General features: G+C 46.6%; 1 protein-coding gene across 1 annotated transcript in view; it reads right to left on the bottom strand.

Annotated features, from left to right (window-relative positions):
• The window catches only part of HYDIN (HYDIN axonemal central pair apparatus protein), a gene marked incomplete at both ends in the record, with an annotated part of 333,158 nt that overhangs the window by 122,642 nt on the left and 187,403 nt on the right, over nt 1–23,113 (bottom strand). Inside the window, 4 exon segments of the mRNA XM_080936961.1 lie at nt 742–951; nt 1,173–1,283; nt 4,465–4,537; nt 5,237–5,374. Coding sequence (XP_080793087.1) covers nt 742–951; nt 1,173–1,283; nt 4,465–4,537; nt 5,237–5,374 — 532 coding nt within the window.

Below are 23,113 nucleotides of genomic sequence, written 5' to 3'. Positions count from 1 at the left end.
TTGGTATGTGTCCGTAGACCGGACATCACATGGCAGGGAGCTTGGTCTGGAAAAACGAAACCCCAGGGCAAATGCTGGGTTCATCGAATCAGACCCTCTGTTCCTTTTGTATGACAGTATGGGCAGAGTGCTGCAATTTGTAGGCATGGCGGCCAGGTGTCATTGTGTGTGCATGTAGTCCTAGCTCTGGGGAGGTGTGGGTGGGAGCATCAGAACTGAGATGTCATGCCCTGGCTACAACAGTAGGTTTGAGGTAAGCTTCATGAGACCCTGTCTTTAAAAACCAAAAAACCAAAAACCACGGAAACAGAAATCTAGGTATGGCCTGTAGCGGGATTGGAGTGGTTTGGGGTGGCATGAGGTGGGTAACTTGGAAATGCTGCATGCTACAGGTGTGTGGGGTGTGTGGGGTGTGTGCGGTGTGTGGGGTGTGTGCGGTGTGTGGGGTGTGTGCGGTGTGTGGGGTGTGTGGGGTGTGTGGGGTGTGTGGGAGAGGGCAGCAAGAAAGCCTGTGATGGGGTGTGTGTGAGAAGTCAGTGATAACGAGAGAGACAGAACTGGAAGGGAGGCATCTTCTGATGAATCAAGGAGGAGGAGGGGGCATCAGGAAAAGCAAGTGAAATGACTGCAGCCAGGGAATGGGGCAGGGAGGCCGAATACACATGAAGGGGCGGAGTCATGAGGACCACAAGTCATGTTTAAGGCAAGCCCAGAAATCCCCCCAGCTGACATCTGCAGTACCTGCAAGCCATAGTTAATGTCCTTCGTGTCAAAGGAGTAGTTGACCAGGGACGCCTCCCCCTTCAGTATTATTTCATAGGTGGGCCCTCCTTCCACTTCACACAGAGCTTTGGCCCGGGCGATGATGTCACAGTGTCCATAGAAAGTAAACGAGATCTGATGGCTGCTGTACGGCTGCAGAACTCCATAGAGGGGCAGAATGTCAAACACCTGCAGAGAAAGGCATCCCACATGGGACTGGCTGTCAGGTCGGCAGGTCTGCAGTGGGTGAGTTAAACTCTGTTAGTGGGCGGGCTCATCCTTGACTTTCGACTCTCAAGCACTTGTGAAGGTGACAGTGGGAACACTGGGTAGATGTCAGTTTCCAATATGGAGAAGGTGCTGGGAAGCGTCAGTGCTGGGTGACTGAGGACCTTGGGGATACCACTTACTTCTTCTATCCCAATAGAAAGCATCTCGTCCTGTTCATAGAGCCACAGGCATTCTGGGTAGTCTGGCTGACTCTGGCTTCTTTCTGTTCCCGCGAAGCTGTATTTCATTGCCTGGAAATGAAAGAGGGAAGGAAAAGCTAGCAAGTACATGCCACAGCCCACCATTAATGCACACCTCTCTCCTTGTAAGAAAAAGGAAATACAGCAACTATGACAGTAAGGATGGAAAGATAGCTCAATGGCCAGGGGCAGAACTGCTGGGGACCCGAGTTTCGTCCCCAGCACCCACACTGAATGGCTCAGAGGCACCTGTAACTCCAATTTGAGTGGATTTGGCTCCCTCTTCTGGCCACCATAGGTACTGTATTTATATTTATCTGCCCTCCCCAACACAAGAATATGCAATTAAAAATATGTTTTAAAAACCTGGACTTTTCCCTCCTATACAATGACACCTGGACAATGCTCAAAATGCACATATATAGATGTTTAGGCAGAGTCTTCTTAACAGGGGAGTTCTGAAAGCAAGCTCACAGAAACAGCCCAATTTCAACAGCACATGCATGGCACCTCTCTATCCACAGAGGATGACTCAGTGTGTATTTGTGGATCCGGAACAGTGCATACAACATGTTCTTGAGAGAAAAGGTGTGTTTCATTCATGTGAGGTTACAGAGGCCTCGTGTGAATCCCGCTCTGAGGGCACGAGTGGGTGTAAACTCATTCTGAGGTTTGACTGTGCGAAACTGTTATCTGGGGGGGCTGCTAAGAATTTCAGTAGTGTTTTGTTATGAATGGTGGGACTCAAAGGAGTTTTGTTCTGATCTTTGTGCGCTGCACAAATTTTCCACGACAAGCATCTCTGAAGATGCAGATTAATGAATATTCAGAAGTGTGCAATGAAAAGGCGGGGAAAGATCTAAGGAGAGAAATTACAGTCAATTCGTTTATAGTACTCATGCATGTATATGCATCTCTGTCCTGTGCACATACATCTGTCTACACCCCATGTGGTAGAATAGTCTTCATGCGCATCATTTAAAATATTAGAAGTAGTTGGCATATGTTCATGATACAAAGTTAAAATATTAAAAAGAACATCTAGTTGAAAGTAATACTTCCAGCAATATTCCTTACTCTGCAGTTGTCTCTTAGGTACCCACTGTTTGGTTTCTTGATAGATTCCATCTGATTATTTTCTTCATTCGACAGACTTTTGAACATTTATTTTAGGATATTTTCATGTGTAGGTGTGTGCATTTGAGAGTAGGTGAGTGCACATAAGCTGTAAGACGGTGCCAGATGCTGGCAGCTGGAGTTACAGGTGGCCGTGAACCTCCGGATGTGGGTGCTGGGAACATCCTCTGGAAGAGCAGGAAGTGCTCTTAACCGACCCTCCCATCCTTTCCTGACCAATACTTACAGAAGACATACTATGGACCAGTTCCAGGTACTAGGGACAACATGGTGAACCGAGCAGGAAAAAAAACTCTCTGCCCTCATGATCCTGCCACTTATTAGCTATTGTAACACAGACACACACACAGACACACACACAGACACACACACAGACACACACACACCACCACCACCACCACTACCACCACCACCACCATCACCACCATCGTTTAAAAGACATAGGGACTGCTGAGTCTGCCAGCTGGACTCCTTGACACACACACGCCGTCACTGAGGTCGGACACCATAGTGGTTCCTTACAAGTATACAAAGTCTGTTAGGTGCTCAGTAAGTGCTAGCTGTCTGGGGCTGGGGGGATGATGGCTCAATAAGAGCAATGGCTGTTCTAACAGGGATCTAGGTTCTATTCCCAGCACTCGCCGGACTGCTCTTTACCATTTTTCCAGTTCTAGAGAATCAGATGCTCTCTTCTGGCCTCTGTGGGCACTGCATACACATGGTGTGCATTTGCAGATGCTGGCAAAATTCATGTACATATGTACATATGTATAAATATGTAGATATCTTCATACACAATATTAAAAAGTACCTGTTAGTTGTTGTTTTATATACTTCTGTCTTGACAGGAATGCCAGCACACTGTGTGCTCATTTATTTTTAGCTAGCATCTTTTACTTAGTACTTTAGAGATTATACCAAACTAGTAGAGAACCTATTTGTTTTTTTTTTTTTTTTTTTTAAATAGAATTCCATAGTGCTGCCCTGTGCAGATGTCATTTGGTTTATTCAGCTAATCTCCTGTTGGCACAATTGTTGTTTCAGAAACATTCGTGCTCTTATAAACAAAAATCCGATGTGCAGGGCTAGTTATAGCTTAATATAAACACAGAGGCATGCCCGGAGAGTAATTTACAAGAGGAAGTTCACATCTTAAATACTGATGCACCTGCTAAGTTACATGTCAAAGAGGCTGCGCCAATTTGCTCCCCTGCCTGTATGGATGAAAATCTTTGCTCATGCCTTTTTTTTTTTTTTTTTTTTAAATTTGCTGCAACTCAGTCTTAGCTTGGACATACAGTAATTTAGCATTTTTTATTTTGTTGCTATTTCTAAGATGTAAGAAAAAATATCTTTCTAGTGGAGAACTCTGTGTCTCCAGTGGTTTTCTCAGTCTATCATTCTAGAGGAAGTATGTAAGAGTACACATACTATGTGAGTGCGTGTGTGTGTGTGTGTGTGTGTGCATATGTATTGTGTACACATGTGAGAGCAGGTGCCTGTGCACACGTGTATACATGTATGTGGAGGCTAATCATCAATGTTTACATCTTGATCACTCTCTACCTTATCTTTTAGAGGAGGAGTTTCCCACTGACCCTGGAGCTCAGCCATCCAGCTAGACTGTGGGGTTCTACCTGTCTCCATCTGTATACCACCAGTGCTGGGACGGCTGATGGGTAAGCCATAGGACAGTCTTCACATGGGTGCTGGAGATCTGAACTCACACACTCACACTTGCATAACAGCCACTGAGCCGTTTCCCTAGCCCGGGGCTGTTAACGCGCCTTGGAGTATGCTACGTTTTTCCTGAGGAACATACATCTCTATTAGCTGCCTTTATGCGGAGAGTGGGAAGACCACATGACCACCAGGGTCTGGAGATCACCAGGTTTTCACTTTTTGGAAATCCGTGTCCTGAGGTATCCTGGCCTCTCCCTGAGAAGCTTGCTCTGGGGAGCAGCGACCTGGACATAGTCCCCCGGCCTCACGTCAGCTCCCCTCAGTCCTGTGCTTGGTACTCGGCTCCTGCTACTCTCTGCTTTGGGAACGATGTTTTCCTTGCTAACCCTGCCCAGGAGCAAAGGAATCATACTTCTGAGACAATAGTGGACGCCGTGGGCTTTTTGGTTTCTTCAGGTCCAGCTTCGTCGTCCATAAGGATGGTCCTGGGGAGTTTAAGGAAACGAGAGAATCACCGCCAGCCCAGCTGCAAGTGTGCCCAACCCCCACTTTTCTCTTCCTCTCTGCCATATCCCACATTGTCAGTGCTCAGCCGACCTCTGCCCTCACATGTACAGAGTGGGCCACGGCACTGTTCAATCTCTCAGTGGCCACCCTTTCCTGGGGTGCCAAGTTCGTGTCCAGTTTGCAAGGCATGCTGGGAAGCATGGGCAATTCTTCAGACTGTTTGGACCTGTTCTCCATGCTCAATGTTCAAGGTCATAATGTTTGACCTTGTTTTTGAGACTGGGTATCGCTACGTAGCCCAGGCTGGCCTCAAACTCATAATCCTCCTGCCTCAGGCTCTTGAGCACTGGCGTGACAGGCATCCTCATTACTCAGGGCATCTGTTGGATACTATTTTCTGCTTTCTACCTGGCGTCCTATCCTGTTCACAGAGCTTTGCTCCGCGAGGGAGTGAAGGGATGGAAGGGCTCAGTACCCGAGTTAAGAACTCTGTCCCCCATCTGAGGGTAGAGAAGGTTCTCAGCTCTCCGGGTGGTGGGCCGAACTCAGAATCTGCTCACGGAACTGTTGGGTAGTGTATGGCTGAGCGGACCGGCGCGGGTGGAGGTTGGGAGCGGAAGCCCAGTGGGAGGAAAGAATGCGCCTAGGGACAAGCCCACGTGGTTTCGCCTCCTTACTTGATAGAATCGCTGAAGTCCATCTCAGTGGATTCTGGCATCAGCGGGGCGGCTAGAGAGCTGGCGGTGACTGAGGTGGCTGGGATGGACTCCATCTGCGATAAGAAGGCGCTGTAGGGCTTCATACACGGTGCAAACCTACCAGGACAAAGAGGCGCTGTAAATTACAAATTGTTGTCTCCTGGGCTCGAATTTTCTAAGACCATTCTCATATCCCACACTGGAAAGATCTAGAAGGACAGCCCTGTGCCCTCCCTTGGACTTGCATTCTTCAAATCTCAGCGGTCCGGACCTTCACATTTTCAGGGATCACCCATCTCAGCCTGGATCCAGACTCTTCCCTCTGAGCATACACAGACTCCTGGGATTCCCCTCTCCCGTTTTCCTTCTCATCCCTGATTGACTGTGAGTTCCCTCAGCTCCCCCAGGACTTGTTTCTAATGGGGCACCAGATATAGTGCTTTGCCCGAGCTGCATGGCCAGCCCTTCATAGCAATGAATGAGGATCTGCTCCTGGAGAAGCAGACAGCGGAGCTGGGACTAGGGTCGGGTATGTGAAGCACTCCCTGTTGGGATCCTAAAAAAAGAAAGAAAGAAAGAAAGAAAAAAGAGCAAACGAGACGCGTCTTGTATAACGCGGAATCATCAGCACCTTGCTCGACAAATCCCTGGCACCGAAGCCCACATGCTCAGGTTTCACCCATTAGAAAAGCCTTTGGATGTCACTAAGGTCAGGGCCAACATGGTAGGCTCACCCTCAATCCTCTTTTCTTTCTGGGCACACGTGACTTTGCTCTGGACTCCTCCCCTTCTTTCCCTCTATCCTACTGTAAGGTTCCGCCCGCCCCGGTTCACTTATTTTATCACCGGGTCCCATTTGAAGTCAGCAGAAGTTCCGGTCAGGGTCCTCTCTTCCCTATGGAGAGGGAAAATCCCTGCCCCACCCCCACTCCCCCAGCTTATCACAGCTTCTAGGTCACTGTTCAGGATGGTGTCTACTTCCTGCTGAGGCTGAGGGGGCTGTTTCCTGAATCTCAGGCACCCCGTTACCACCTTCTGATTTCTGCCTACCCAGAATTACTCAATAAAATGATTTTTATCGAGGTGCGGTTTACTTGCCAAATGAACCCATCAGTATACCATTTGGTGAAATTTTACAGAGACCCGTACCCAAGTACCTACTGCCATGTTTGTAGACAGACTGTTCCTATCATCCCCTTAAAAGTTATGCATCATCCAGTGGATTTGTGCTTTACAGCCCAGTGGATAAGTTCCACCCACAGCTTCATAGAAATGGAGCCTGACGTTGGTACTGACTGGTTTTGACTTCTTTGGTTCGACATAAACATTTCAATGTTAGCATCGTTACGTGGAACACTATTCTACATAACCACCGCGTGGTTCTCTGTAGCACGGATCCTGATCTATCTTCTTGTTGATGGACATCCAAAGCTATTTCTAGCCTTTGGATTCTGTTCCTAAGGTTGCTTATGAGCATTTGTGTGTAAGTCTTTATGTGGACACATGTTTATTCTCTGCTTTGATTTGGACCTGGTGTGTTCCCCCCAAAGGCTCATGTATTAAAGTTGGATCTGCAGCTTGGTGCTCTTCACAGATGGCGGACGTTTTGGGAGGTAAGGCCTTTAGGTCTCCGAGGCTATAGCATTAAAGGGCTAAAGTAGAGCACTGCTTTCTTCTGCTCTCCGCTTTCTGGCTCACAGTGGGGTGGGTGGTTCTGCTCTGCCTCATATCCTAACCACGATGTATTGCTTATTCACAGGCCCAAAGAAGACAGGACAAGCCAACCAAAGGACGGAGGCCAGTACAGCTGCAAGCCGAAGTAAACCTTTTGCTTTATGCGTGGCTCAAGCGTAACTTATGGTAATGGAAAACGGAGTCACCCACACTTTCTGGACAATTCCTTGGTAGGGGGCTGCTGGGACTCTATGACCTTTGCGTGTTCAACTCTATGACCTTCGCATGTTCAACATTAAAGGCTGCCGCTGAACCAACGGTCACACTTGGTGCAGATTGATTTAAGCTATTCTCTGCTTGTGTCGTGGCGGCTCCTATATTATCATTAGTAGGCTTATTTCAGGGGAACGTGTTTATATGGTTACTGCAGATGGAGTCCTGGTCTTAATTCATTTCAAAAATCAACAGGGGGAAAAAAAATCAATGCTATTTATCTGCCCGATAAAGGCTCTGAACAGAGTGCCTCCTGCTGTTTTACCAAGGACCAATTTACTTCCTCTTGAGGAAACCTGAAGCTGACATCCTTGGTAACTGGGCTCACTACTGAACCATGAGCATGGGGAGGGGTCTCCCCTGCCCTGCAGCACTGAGGCTATCACACAGAGACAGAGCCAGTGAGCCCAGTGCATGTTTGGTTACTGGTTGGCAGGGGAGGCAGTTAAATGAGAACAGGTGAGTGGTGGGCTGTACTCATATTCCCACCTAGGATGGGCTTATCTTTCTTGAGCTTCCACTGGCCTTGTTAGTATCAGATACGACTAGTTGACTGACTTCTTGGTATAGCCTCTCTGTTGGGGGGAGGGGTGTCAGGAGATACAAGAAAATCTCAGGAGAAACTTGATAACAATACTCTTGGCTCCATCCTTGGGCAGATTCAGGTCCTGGACAGGGAGGGCCTAGGACTTGGTTTTAGGTAGTCCCAGATGCTTCAAGTGATGAACAGCCACCATGGGTGGGAAGTCACTGCGGTAGCTCAGGACAGAGCTGATAATTAATGTGGGGTTAACACTGTAGCCTTACCAGCTAGGGACAGTGGAAAAACAGCAAAGACAATTCTGAGCACTTATTAAATCACTCCAGGTCAGCACAGATGCCTAGAGGGACCCTATGCTGGGTCACTGTGCATATGATAGCAATCTCTCATCCAATGTTGGTATCCCCCCAACCTGTGATGTCTTCCAGATTAAAAAAGCAAGCATGTGGGGGTGTCTGTCAAGGAAGAACACAAAGCTGTGGAGTGTCTGCACACCCGGGAAAAACAATACCTCAGCCAGGACGCAAGAGGTCTCTGGAAACAAATGAGAGAGTTTTAATGCAGTGAGACCTTGAACAGAGGCTTTTAACTTGTTAAAACCTGACGCTCCCCCCATCCCATTCAGACCCAATGTTGGTTTGGCTTTTCCCCCACACTGCAAAAGATTCATTTTCCCTTCAGGTAGAGATCAGATTCATTTCCCTCTTAGGCACAGGTGATTACTTTCCTGTCCTGCTGGCTCTCACAGGGTTGGATCCTGTTATTTTTAAAAGAGAGTGGGTGGCGATCAAAGAAAATCAATATTGCTCCAATTCTGGAAGATTGGGTGGAGACGCCAGGAAAGGACACCCCCTGGGCTGTGACAGCATCTTCTGAATGTCCGACACAGGCTGATGAGCCAAACCAGGGCAGGTTCAAGAGGCTCCCTCTTCATGTCTGATTTTGAATAGGGGTGGTGGGGGGGATCAATAGGAACTTTGTGCTATACACAACAACAACAACAATGTCCTCCTCTCTCATTCCTGTCCCCACTCCATGGCAGGAACAAGTTTGTGCTCCTGCTGCAAGTTGGAGTTCTCAGGGCATCAGTAGATGGGAAGGTGAAGGTCATAGGCACTCAGGGCTGGGCAGTGAGGTCCAGCTGGTGGGGAGAGGTTAGGCTTGCAGTGGACACAGTGACTGCCATTTGCTTATTCTTCACACTTGGGTTCTGGCAGTGTCTATTATTTGAGGGCCAGAACAGCCTCTGGCTTTGCCCAAGGGGCCTGCAGATGGGCTCTATTCAGCTGGACAAAGACAACCAGCGTGTGTTATTTTCCAACTTAATTCAGTAGATGCTGATGGCCCATGTCTAGATCACCCTGGTAGGAGGATGTGCTCGTCACCAGACACTTTGGGTGCTGGGAGCACCTTACTCTGGAGCATTATCCTGCCCTGACAGCTACTGCCTCACACACCAAGACTTTCTCAGGGGGGGGGGGGGGAAGCTCACTCTACCTCTGCAGAAGTTCCAGAGAGGAGAGATGCTGGTTTCCAGCAACCCCAAGGCCAGCGGGTCAGAGGCAGAGACATAGGTGTGGCTATAACTGAGCACAAAGCTCTCATGGCTAGACTCCCTACTCATGCCCTCCAGGTCCCAACTCTTCCCATTCTCCACACTCCTCATCTGTTCAGTTCTCAGTGACATTCTCCAAGTACCAAGAAGGTTCTTTCTCACGGTCAGCCTGTGGAACATGCTCTCCCTCTGCCTAAGGCAACTCTATACCTTTTTTCAGCCCACATCGATGTGACCTTTAAGTCTTAGCTTTGCTGTTTTCACTGGGGACATATTCCTTGACCCGAGGACATGCTATGGGGTCATATTCATGCTTCCGTGGACCGTGCATTGTAATCCGCTCAGCAGCCAGGCCTGTCTCCACCACCACTGTTCCCAGCGTGTGATGCCGTATCAGGTTTTGAGATGACACTCACTCAACGTTTATGGCAGAAGGAATTCTATCTGAAAGTCCCATGAGGCTGGAGATGGCTCAGCAGTTGGAGGGGTTGCTATGCAAAGGTGAGGACGGGAATTCAGAATCCCCAGAACCCATGTGAATCCTGGCCAGGGTGGGGGTGCTTGGTTGTAATTCCAGTGCTTAGAAGGCAAAATGAGGTTACCTAAAGCAAGCTGGCCAGTTAAGCTAGCAGAACCAGTGAGCTATGGGTTTATGGAGAGAACCTGCCTCAAAAAGTAAGGAAGACAGTGACAGAGGAAGATGCAGGCATCCTCTGGCTTCTCCATGCACATCATACATACAGATGACCATACAGGAAACCACACACATACACACAGTCTTGTTTGTTTTTCTAAGCACTGCATTGGACGGCATAGAAAATGACCACAGTAAGCACAGATCTTTGCAAGAAAATATTGCTTCGGCCTGGCCTCCCATCATCAAGTAGAGCCCATTTCCTTCAGACCCAAAAAACTGGTCTTGGCTTCTCTGGCCAATGGTGCTGTATTAGAAAACGTGATGTAAACAGCTCATATATCATCTAGTGCCGTGCTTATATATAATATAATATAATATAATATAATATAATATAATATAATATAATATAATATAATATATATGAATGCATGTATTACGTTTTAGGGTTAAAATTATTTCTCTTCTTTCTAATTATCTCATTTTGAATAGCTCTCCCTCTTTCCCTTCCTCTTGGTTTCATTTCCTTCCCCTCTTCCCTCCCTTCCTCTCCATTCCTCCCTCCTCTGAATCCCTGTATCACAATTTGCTATTCTTGTTTCTAAAGGGAACAGATGCAGATCATTGCGGTACTACTAGAAGTCATTCAACTCTACCACTAGATGGCACATTCTCCTGCGTCCTAAACTCAAACTCTCAGCTGCGCTCTTGTATTCACTGCCTGGATGCGTGGTCTTCCTGCATTGGAAAGGAAAGGATAGAAACCCCTGCGGCTGCTGGAATCTTCCCGGCTAGCATTCTTTCTAGCTGTGCCACACAAAGAGGGGAAGTCAACCACAGATACCAACGTTATGGGGAAGCTGACTGCTTCAGCCTTCTGCCGTTTCCAGCACTCCCAACTGGCCTTGTGTGGCAAGCAGGTGGTGGTGAGCGGAGTAGCTGAAGGTCAGACCTCTCCTGTCTTAGAGATGGAACCACTTGGGAGGGGCTCTCACATGTGGCTGTCTTTTGGGGCCACCTGTGGGATCTTAAAAGACCTGGGCTGGAGACATAACAGGAGAGATTGGGTTTATTTGGCACCTGGCTGTTTGAGAGCCATGATCCCAGTGTGCATTCAAGGCTGAGAGGCTATGGCCCCATCACAGTGGGGGAGAAAGTCACAAAGAAGGTGCCAGGAAGGTACATGCACCAGTGGGAAGCTGCATTTGGTCACCACAGCCAGCATCCCGTCAGGTACCTAATAAACACTGCCCGATTAGATCTCCACCCAAGGGTATCACAAGCCTCATCACTTTTCAGATGACAAAACAGAGGCAAACAATTTGCTGAGCTGTGTTAGGCTGACCCCAAAGTTCACACTCTTCACTGCTTTGCTGGCAACCCTCCTGAACCATTGGTGTGGGTGTTCCCGGATTGCTTCTCTCTGGGTGGCAAGTCACAAAACAAGCCTTCCCGTGTCAAAAGATACCATGGCCCCCTACACTGGGAACTTGTCACGAGTCATCTGGAGCCTTCCCTTGTACACTAGGAAAAGGAGACATCATTGACCTGGCCCCTGAGGAGACATCTCAGGAGTTTAGCTCTGAGGGGGAGTAGGAGAAGACCATTAACAGAATCTACCTTGAAGATCTCTCTAGAGAGATTTCAGTGAGACTTGACCATTTCTACGAAGCTCCAGAAGATGTCCCTACTGCTGCATGCTCATGGAAGGGCCGCTGAACAGGACGACTGAAATCTCATAACCTGTTTAGCTTCAAAGCCCTCGAAAAACACTTTCAAAACAGGAAGGTTTTAAAAGTCAGCTTCTTTGAGTGTCTGGCCCCCCGTGGAGGTAGCTTACTTTGGGAGACTTTTAATTAATATGAGTATGTAGATGCGTGAACTCCTTATGAATTCCAACAGTCAAGGAGGCAAGCAAACACAATCCGGCCTGGAATCACATCTGCTCTGAAACTTTCCACCGGCTTCTTCAGAAGCCGAGCTTGCACCGAGTCTCCCTGAGGCTGATATCCTCGGCTGATATGAAAGACACCCAGAAAAATGCTTTCAACAGAGTGAACCTGTAACAAGGTGACCAGGAGTCTTTTATAACAACAGGAAAGCAGGACAGAAAAGTTTTATAACCCTCAAAACTGACGAAAAAAAAAAAAAAAAAAAAGAAAGAAAAAAAACAAAACAAAACCCGGAAAAACTACCCTTACTGGTTCACGGATGGAGAAGCAGCAGGGACTTCAGGAAGCAGTTTACTGAGACACAAATAGACCTGGATGGCAGACACGCAGCATGAGGACCACTTTCCTGTTCTATACAGAGAGGGCTAAAGGCCTCCCTGACCCAGGGACCTCCCTCTGCTTGAAACCTTGGATCTTGCAGGTGGATCACAAAGGCTGCAGGTTTGTTTCTAGAAGCGCAGATTTGAGTGGTATTTACGGTTCTCTGAGGCTCTGAGGTGAATCTGACCCTTTTTTAGGCCCCTCACAGCAGAGGAGAGGGATTCTTGGTGGATGGGATATAGGAAGTCTGGGGCCTTCCCAGAGGGCTCCGAGGACATCAGAACTGGACTGAAGCATTTTTTTTTCTTTTACAGTGGATTTCAATTTACTAATAACTGCATATTTGTAAGGGTAGTGATTGGCATATATGTTAACACATGCTTGCATACAGCTTGGATCCCCCAGGAAGGAGAAAGTGGGGGAACTGAGGGTGGTGGAGGCAGGGGTATGGGGTGGTTGTGGGGGTATGAGGTGGTAGGGGTTTGGGGGTGGTGAGGGATGGACGGATGGACAGATAACAACAATCATGGAGTGACAGGGCTTCACCTGGCTAATGACACTTCTGGCCTTGTGGTTTCAGTTTCATGATTTAAAGCACCTAAGGTTGGGTAGGGGAGGTGACAGGACAGACACTTATCCCATCTTCTTCTACTGTCTGTGACTGACTGCAGAGGAACAAGAGAGGGGTTGAGACATGGCGCTGTTAGGAGGAGGGCAAAGGACACAGAGCATGAGCCTATGAGGAGCCAGAAGAAATTACCAATAGAGAGGAACAGATGGGGAGGCTGGCTCGGCAAAGCGGCAGATGCTGTTTTCTCGATATTAGGAAATATTCTGCATGTTTCCCGTACACTGGGAGGGAAAGAGATGAGCTAAATGAGAGGCTAGGGAGATGTTCAGGTGGTCAAGTTCTTGCCTTGCAAACGGGAGGGCCAGAGATCAGATGCCCAGCACCTGTGTAAAAAGCCCGGTTGCTGGCTCAAGTCTGTGATCCCAGCACTGGGAAAGTGCAGACAGGCAGATGCCTGAAGCTCCCTGGCCAGCCAGCCATGTCCGACCGATAGGCTCAGTAAGACAGCCTGTGTCAAAAAATTAGGTGAAAAGTCACAGGACAACATCTGATGCCGATCTCTGGCCTCAACATGTAACACATATGTACACGTACTTAGGCATGCACACATACATACAGACATGTATTACACATCCTACTTCCAACACAGAAACTGAGGATCAAAGAGAACCTGGGTGGTCCTGGGTGGGATTCATGCAGGATGAGGGTGTGGCGGGCCAGAAGGAAGATCAATCTGGGAGGCAAGCTGGAGGAGAACTGTATTAACCAAGAGGGTCTTAGGAGGGGGAGGCAGACCCGAGAAAGAGGTGAGCCAAAGGCATTCAGGCTACAGAGCAGGGTGGGGCCTTGGGGAATTCACCTATCAGCTTGACCAGTTGCTCTTCAGTGTGACTGAAACTCCCACCAGACAGAATCAACTCCAAAGTGACTATCAATGTAAACTTCCTCCAGCCAAGTTGAGCCACCTCCATCTACATGTGGTTGGGGACCTAATGGTATGTTGTTGGGGACCCAGTGGCATGTGGTTGGGGACCGTCTCAGTCTATCCAACATGGTGGGCTATGTAACGGCATCTTTCTTCTGTTTCAGCTTCCATAGATCTTGATCACCAACGAGGTGGAATAGCTTTTGCTTCTTTGTGGGTCACTTACATCTCAGCTTCCATGACCTTCCTGGTTGCCATGTTCTCTGGTTTCTAAATTTAGTTCTGCCTTTTCTTTAAAGCCATTCTTTATTATGTATACTATTCTTTATTATGTATACTAATCATTTGAAGATAATACACGTGCCAGAAGTTTCCCTCAGCTTGTGACCTGTCTCTGCACTCCTTCGGTGTCTCTTTGATAAATAAATGCTCTCAAGTCTAATGCGGAATTTATGAATAGCTTCATAAAGTCTTGTATCTTGAGAAGTTCTCCATTATTCGGAGATCACTGTTCAGTTTCTTACTTTTTTCACCACTCACATATCCTTCAAATTTAAAAATATTTGCACCTTCTCATTTACACCGTTGACCCCTATAAAATTTGAAATCATTTTCTTTAAAATTAGGAAGTGCAGTTTGGACTTTTCCTCTGTGTAGAACACATCACTCTGAGGACACTTATGAAATAGTTCCCCTCTATTCTTCTTGGTTCAACAATTTCAACTTTGTTATGGTTTTATGAATTTACCATTTTGTCTCTTGGCTCTCTATTTTGTTTGCCTCTCTGTACACAAAGACACTGTCATGTTCTTAGGCTTGAAGGGGCTTGGCCAGTTTCAAACTTTAGCAATTTCATGTAAATTTTAATGTCAACTTGTCAGCATTGACTGACATTGCATTGTGGATATAGATAATTTTGGGAAAATGACACTTTTACTAAGTTGAGTCTTTAAAGTCAATGAAAAAGTCATACTCATCTTTATCTTTAGTGATTTTTTAAAAAAAGATTATATTAAAGGCAGAGTTGTTGGGAAGCTGCTCAAGGGTGAATTCACTGTCCCCAGGGATTGTGGCCAGGGGAGTCACCATGGGGAGAGAAAGATTAGGGGGTCGGGGACAAAGGGTACATGTGCAGAGAGAGAAGAGGAGAGAGCATCTTTAGTGATGAAAAATAATATTTTTGGTGTTTGTGTAGTCTTTTTCTCTTTCTCCCCTCTCTGTCTGTCTGTCTGTCTGTCCTTCTCTTTCTGTATGTGTCTGTCTGTACTCATCGCTAGCTATGGCATATGGCTGTGGGGGTGAGAAGACAACTTATGTGACTTGAGTCTCTCCTTCTCCCATGTGGGTTCTGGGGATGAAACTCAGGTTGTTGTGCTGAGCCATCTTGCTGGCCCTGATATATCATTTTCTTAATTAAGAATTATTAATTATTAATTTCTTTTCAGACACTATGCCTGGACTCATTTTTCCTTCTTCTCAAGGACAGCAGTAGATTGCTCTCTGCTGAGGGTTGATGGAATGCCTGGGGCAGTTTTGTTGGTAACGCTTGTTTCTGCTGACTAGTTTATGACTGCTTACACTTCTCTTAATTAAAACCCTTCCATAGCTTGTGACATTTTGCAACTAAATCAAACTTTCCAGCATGGTTCACAGCCCCCTCCCTGGTTGGCCTTATAGACTTTCTAGCTAAACAGCTCTTGTTTTTCCTGATGATGGGCTCCGGTGTCTACAGTTGATTGTTTCCTCCTTTGCTTAATGGTTTTTAAAGTAAATACTGTCATAGGTCAGACTTGTCTCCCCGAACTTCTTATGTTGAACTCCTAATTCATAGTTAACTCAGTAAATGACAGCATTTAGAGAGAGCATCTTGTCAGAGGTAATTAAGTCAAAACAAAGCCCTAACCCAACATGGATTGAATATTTCCAGGGAGGGAAAAGTGGCCTAGGTGCCTGGAGAGGGAATGTGTCCAGAAGACACAGGAAAGCTGGAGTCTGCCGGCCACGAGAGTCATGTCCTTCCCTCAGGGTCTTCAGAGGGAACCAACCAGGCAAAAGCCCTTGATTCTTATATGAAGCAGGACTGTGGTCAGTTGTGGGTGTCACTAAATGAATCCCATAGGACAGATACATTTAGGGGCCCAAAGCCCTGCCCAGAGTTTGCAGAGCAATAGGGCATCATTTCTTCTCTCTGGTCAAACACTGACCCCATCCCAGAGACTCTGAGCACCCTCACAGGGTTTCCACATTGACTGATACTTGCAATGTGCAGACTGAAGAACAAAGTAATTTCAGACCGTGGGACACACTGTAGCTGTGGGTTGACTGCTTTTCCGACCTGATGCCTCCCTCCCTCCCTCCCTTTCTTCCTCCCTCCCTCCCTCCCCCTTTCCCTGTTTTTTTTTTTTTTTTTTTTTTTTTTTTTTAAACCTCCCTCCAAATCCCCTCCCAGTGCAGTTATTTTGGTGACTCTGTTGCTTGGGCTTTACTGTTAAAACCACTTTAGCAATAACACTTCCTAACTATGCTTCATGTAAACAAGCCTTAAGGGAAGACGGGATTCCATCACATCATCTTTAAATGGGCCACTTGTGCGTCCTGGGTTCCATGTACAGTTTCCATGCTTGTCTTTGCACAGACCAGGATGAGTCTATCTTTGCATCCCCACAGCTCATGTTACAGTGTCTGAGCAGAGTCTCTACAGAAGGCTTATTCAGATGAAGAGTAGACATGCTATAATTAAATATACAGAACAAAAAGCTGTGATGTGTTAGTAAGGAGACAATGTCTAAGGCCAGGGTCTTATGGTCAGTCACATCATGGTGGCCTCAGTGTTTGGGAGTGACACATATACCAACTCCCCAGGGTGGTTGCATGCCACGTGAGAGGGTTGCCCAGCACACAAGAAGTAGCTCTATTCATTGCTTTTGGTCAGAATTAAAGAACCTTCCTCTCTCTGCTCCTAGTATCACCACACTGAGTGTTTGAATACATCCAGCTGTCTACAGGAAATATTTTGACTCAAGGGATTTTTGTTGTGCTCTGGAAAGCTGTTAAAAGAGCTTTTTCTCACAATAGAGATGTGAATTCATTCGCCTTGGACGGGTAGTCTTGCCCTGTGACCTCAGAAGTGAGCCTGCGGCTGCATTTCAAGGGAAAGATCAGAACTCCAGAACCCAGCAGATGTGACAGTGCCTTAACAGTGCCAAGGCTCCATGGTGACAGAGCTGTTCTCAGGGTGGTGTCTCTCCATTGTCACAGGGGGCCTCCAGTTTGTCATGTCTCCAGAACAATGGTAAGGTGGCCTTGCCTCTCAGCAAGGAAGAGTCTTGTACACTTCCAAGCAGGTTGCATCTAATTTTAGAACCAAATGTCCATGTGGCATAGGATTGGTAAGGAGGTAACACAGTGGTCCTTGTCAGTCATTACATAGAAAATCTTTGTTCTCTTCTGCCTGGTATCTGTTCTCCCCTCCCCCACTCATGTACCTTCCACATCTTTCCATCAAGTTTGCAATTTTCTAAGGGAGCAATAGCAGAAGAATGTATTAGTGGAAGTCCCTAGGCCCCCACTCCTGTTGAACTCATATTTGGATTTCAAAATCCATTATCCTGCTCCAGAAACCAGCCAGTAAAGGATCAGGCAGGAGAGGGGCTAGAGGGGCATAAATACCACCCTCAAATGTTGTCCAAGACAAGCTGGCTACTCTTCTCTTTTCCCTTTGGGAAAAGATCCATCCCTCTTCAGAGGTATCTTCCCAGAACCCTGGGGTTGGCTGTTTATTGTGTCCAACCCAAACTATTCTCTGGGAGGTAAAACGAGTAACCATGCTTGCAGAAGCTTAAAGGATCCTGAGAAGTGACACCCTGATAGGAGAGGAATATTAATGGAAGGAACAGAAATGTAAGTCAGCAAGAGGTCCCTGAAGACTGCTCCCCCAACTCCATGGAGGCCTCTTTGTGTCCCAGGATTGCCTCATATTGGTTTCATGGGAAAATATCGCAAAGCTACTACTGGGGCACTACTTCTCAAACGTGGCTTGGTATTAACATGATAAAGGTGCCCTTCTATGAAGACATGGCTGCTACTGGCTAGCTTTTGCTGGATGTGTGTGACAGGGGAAGACATTGTTCTGAAAGCACTCTGGGTACCAGCTGACTTAGTGCTCATCTACTCTCTGGATGGATGGACCTTTATTATTCTCATGAAACTCATGAAAGCTGATGCTTAGAGAAAATCAGCCACTGGCTAAGGTTGTATGGTCCAAGTGGGGCTGGAGGCATAGCTCAGTGGTCCAGCATGTCTTCTATACATGAGGCTTAGGGTCAGTGCTAGCATCACCACTCTGTCCCAAACAAAACATCACATCGATGCAGGGGACAAGTACCAGTCTGACTCAGAGTTGACTTTTAACTAGCACATTGAATTGCTTTGGAGTAGCTGAAGCCTAGGTATTATCCCTGAGATATTCAATAAAGCTGAAGTTGGGCCCTTGGACAGAACAAGGAATCATGGGCCTGGCTTATTTAACTACAAAAGAATGTTAGGGAGGTCAAGGAAGCCACACATTGACCATGACCTACCTAATATTTTTGGCCAAGACCTGATGCAGTGGTTAATCTTTCTTGATTTTTTTTAGAATCACCCAGGAGCCACACCTTCAAGTGTGACAAGTAAAGTGTCTCTATTTCACTGAGGGGAGAAGACTCACCCTGAATGAGAATTTCACCACTTGAATAAATAGGAAAAAGAGAGAGCAGCAAGATGGCTCAGCAGATAAAGGAGCTTGCCTCCGAGCTTGATAACCTGAGTCTGGGACCTCATGGCAGAAGAGAACTGCACCTTCAAGTTGTACTCTGATTTCCACATGTGTTCCCCATGGCATGTGCATACCCAGGTATATGTGAGTTTATGCACACACATACAAGTAACAATAAATCAATGTAAATGTTTTTTAAAAGGCAAAAAGGAGGAGGTGAGCTTCGTACCAGTGCCTATCTCTCACTCTCTCTGATTTTAGATGTAATCTGTCTAAACACTGGGTTTCTGCTTACTACATCTTTCCTGCCATGATGGACTGTGTCCCTTCAAACTGTGAGCTAAAATAAACTCTTCTTCCCTCAAGTTGTTTTGGAGAGGTGTCATGTAACAGCATGTACAAAAAAGTAATTAGTATAGAAACTAGAACCAGGAGTAGGGTTGCTAATGTAATACATCAGATCATGAGGCCAAGAAATGTGCTAGATAGTTGGATTCTCTGAAAGGAGGCCCAGAAGGGTCATGTTTGAAGCTGTGAAAGTGAAGTCCTTATTGCAGTGTAGATCCCAGGATGGTAGAGAAGGCAGTACTATGGGATATCTGCCAAAGAAATGAAGACATGGGGGATAGCTGGCCCAAGAAGGAGACAAATTATACTGTAGTCAGCAGAACTAGAGGGATTGCCCTGCCCACTGGAGCTCAGATGAGATCATCATAATACTCGACATTAGACATGGAGCTGCAGGGTTTGCTGTTTGCAATGCTGGGTTTCAGTCTTATTTTAGGCTAATCTTTCCTTGGTGCTTTCCCATTTTTCTCCTTGTGAATGGGCATGTTTATTAAATGCGATTGCATATTGGAAGCATGTAGTTTTTACACTTTATTTTATAGTGTGGGCTCAAAGTTAAGAATTTGACTTGAATCTCAGGAGAGATTTTGGACTTTGAACTTTAGGACAGTTTTGGGAATGTTAAATACCAGGGACTGACAACATGTATTTTGCATTAGACAAATAAGAGACTTTGGTGGTCAGGACTGAGATGTTATGATTTAAAGTAATGTGTCTGGATATCATGCTGAGAAGGGGGTGTGATGTTTAATCTTGTGATGATTAATTTTCACTGTAAAATCCACTGGCTTAGAATCATCTATGATACACATCTCTGGGTATGTTTGTGAGGACAGTTCCAAAGGAGTTTAACTGAGGAGGGAAGACCCACAGTGTGGGTGGTATAGTCCTATGGGTTAGGGTTATGTGATGTGTGATAGTCTCATGGGCTAGGGTTATGTGACATGTGGTAGTCCCATGGACTAGGGTTACATGACCTGTGATAGTCCCATGGACTAGGGTTATGTGATGTGTGATAGTCCTATGAGCTAGGATTATGTGACATGTGGTAGTCCTATGGGCTAGGGTTATGTGATGTGTGATAGTCTCATGGGCTAGGGTTATGTGACATGTGGTAGTCCTATGGGCTAGGGTTATATGATTTGTGATAGTCCTATGGGCTAAGGTTATGTGACATGTGATGGTCTGTCCTATTGGCTAGGGTTCTAGACTGACTAATAGGGGAAAATGGAAAACCCACTTAGCAGCAGCAGTCACCTCTCTTTGATTCTTAACTGAATGTGCATGTGCCCAGCAGCTTCGTAGGCCCAGTCACGATGGACTGTGCCACCTCAAAGTGTGATCCAACATAAACAGTTCCTTTTTTAAGCTGCCTTTGTCACTGCACTGAGAAGATTAATATACCCTTCTATGGCCTTGATGAGTTCAGCCTGGTATACAAAGAGGGTTTTTTAATGCTTTCCCAAGAGATGCAAGATTCTGGGTTCATCATCTTAGTGCCTGAGGGTTCATTGGCTCCCATACCATAGGATTCCATGGGGGAGGTTGTACTTGCTACAAAGTCATAGATGAGTTGAAGGGGCCCTTAGTGAGCCTCAAAACAGTTACTTAGGTAGGAGAGCTCAGTATGTCTTAAGGACATGTATATTTTATGGAAAACACTTGCTTTAATCATGAAACTTCCATTAGGATTAGAAATTACCCCTATTACAGGGGCTAAGAGCTCAGGACATGGGTTATGAGGGTTAGATAGCCAGAGCCTGGACTCCACCTGGCTTTGTCTGGCTCTATAGCTCTGGGCCCCAAACAAGATAAATTAAGCACATTTTAGAAAAAGTTCCATTTTTCAAGCAAAGGAAATGGAGGGATGATGAAGATAGAAAATCAGACTTCCTCTCTCCTCCCCCCTCACTGCAGAGTCCCACTCCTCTGCTTGTGTTGAGTGACTGGTGCTCACTCCGACAACTGAATGGGAAAACAATGTGCTCTGTGGCAGCGGCCCTTGGTTCCCTAGGGCTCTCGTGGTTGATTCATTCGTAATCTAATTCGAAAATGAAAAGCCCAAGTGGTCAGTGGAGACTACTCAGGCCCCTTGCTCTGGGTCTTAGTGCTGGCTCAGCTGTGTAGCTGTGAGACCAGGTAGAGCTGTACCCTGGGTGTGACCCCCTGGCATCTGCATCTCTAGCCTGTGTTTTTAAAAGCAAAGGACAAGTCAAGGGCAGACATTTCTTCTGTCCATTCTTATGTGTCCTGCCGAAGCATCTTGTTCTTGTCAAGCTGTACGGATAGGCTGAAGGGACACACCCAGTGAAAGACTCATCCCTGCAGGGACAGTGATGGGGGCAGGCCCTGGCCCCTTAACAATAGCCTTGTGTGGTGAACATATGCATATTATTATATGTATATGTGATGGACATATACATATTGCTATATGTATATGTGATGGGCTATCATTATCCACAGGCAATCTGGATTACTGTCATGGGATCAACATGTGTCTAACGCAGTAACTGGTAGTTCCTGATTCGGAGTAGTTATTTAACATACTTGTCCATTTTGCTTTTTTTTTTTTTTAAAAAAAACATCACCCGTGATAATTGGTGGCAGCAGCAGGAGTGGCAGTGGTGGCGGTGGCCGTGGCGTGTGCACATGAATGTGAATGTGGAGGTCAGAGGACAACTGTCAGAACTTGGCTCTCTCCCGGCCCTGTGTCACCTGCAGGTCATCAGGCTTGCTTGGCAAGCTCTTTCTCCTGCCCCGAGCTCTCTCACCAAACCCTTTTTACTTTGTTCTTACGTGTGACATGGGGGCTAACTCAGAAGGAAATGTATTCTCAGATAAGAGAGGTACTTTAAATGGGTAAGAATTACTTATAAAATCATGCATGCACACCTGTACACATCTGCACATACACCAGTGGGCATCTAGGGACCTTCATACCTGTTTATACAGGACAAAAAAAAGAAAAAAAAAGGCCTGTATTTGTGCTTTCTTTTCTCCCACTAGCCACAAACCTCAGAGGAATTCTAACTGGAAAGGAAAGGTTAGGGTTGATATGTCTGATAAAATGACCTTTAACCAGTGTTTTTATGCTTTTCTGATGGAGCACCCAGAGATGTTCTGGGGGCAGGTGGCATTTTTGGTTCTGTTATGTGTGACATTTATGACATGAGCTTTTTTATTTGGCCGGTGCCAGGAAGCTGACAGAAGAGATCCTTAAACAAGTTATGAAGAACCATTTTCCTCTTGCCGCAATAACCAGGAGGGGATGCTGACTAGCTCAGGGCACTGCCAGGCTTTGGGGCTCCAGAGATACCAGGGAGGATGCACTGACTGGCCTCATAGGGATTCAGAGCTGACGGGAAGGATGGATGCTGAGGTCTAAGTACAGGTGTGATGCACACTGAAAAAGTCAAGGTACTGGGCTCATAGCATGGACTCTGCCCTGGGCAGGAGGTTCAGAGGGGACTGTTCTGAGGGAGAACACCAGAGCTGAGACTTGAGGATTGACCAGGAGGAAGCTAGGAGAGCTTTCAGGAGAGAGGGGACAGTTACAAAGGAACAGTTCTGGAAGGGACAGGAACTAGTACATTAAAGAAACAGAAGATGTCATTGTGGTGCATATTGAGAGGAAACCAACGAGAAGGAATTGCAGGGGCAGCCTGGGCCAAGGATCGTTGAGTCAAGTGTCTCGTGCTTGATTGTAAAGAGCATGGGTAATCTGAGTCATTACAGACATAAGCTAGGGGGAGACATGTGCTCTTTACTAGGACCCTGAGCAGAAATGAGACTGTGGTGCACGTGTGGAAGCAAAGGCCCCAGGAAGGGCTGTCACAACCACCCACATCACAGGTGATGGTGAATAAAATAGTCAGAGCCGTGGGGATGAACAAGGGGATTTTTATAAGGTATAGCAGGTGGATGTGATGTAGCAGGTGGGGTTTGGATGAAGGAGGATTCTGGTCCTTCCTGGAGAATGGTGATGTCACTTGATGGGACAAGGAGCCCTGGGGGAGAAGGCGAGGGAAGAAGAAATTGGGGGACAAGAACTGCCATTTGGTATGTTGGCCATGAGTCACTTGGGAGACAGCCAAGAGAAGAAGACATTGAGATTGCAGTGAACTTAGAGCTGTAGTAGAGGGGGCCAGAGTCTGAGCTGCAGAGGAAGAGGCTGAAGCTAATAGGAGGCTCAGTCGCCAAGAAGAGGGTGTGATTACTGGCAGAGCTGAGAGGGAAAAGTAGAGGGGTGGGGAGACCAGCAGGGAGATTTGGAAAGGGTAACCAACAACTGTTGCCAAGTTATTGT

The sequence above is a fragment of the Micromys minutus genome (assembly GCF_963924665.1).
Source record: "Micromys minutus genome assembly, chromosome: 24".
NCBI classification, from domain to species: Eukaryota; Metazoa; Chordata; class Mammalia; order Rodentia; family Muridae; genus Micromys; species Micromys minutus.
The sequence above is the reverse complement of the archived record's forward strand: the minus strand, read 5'-3'. Positions and strand labels throughout refer to the sequence as shown.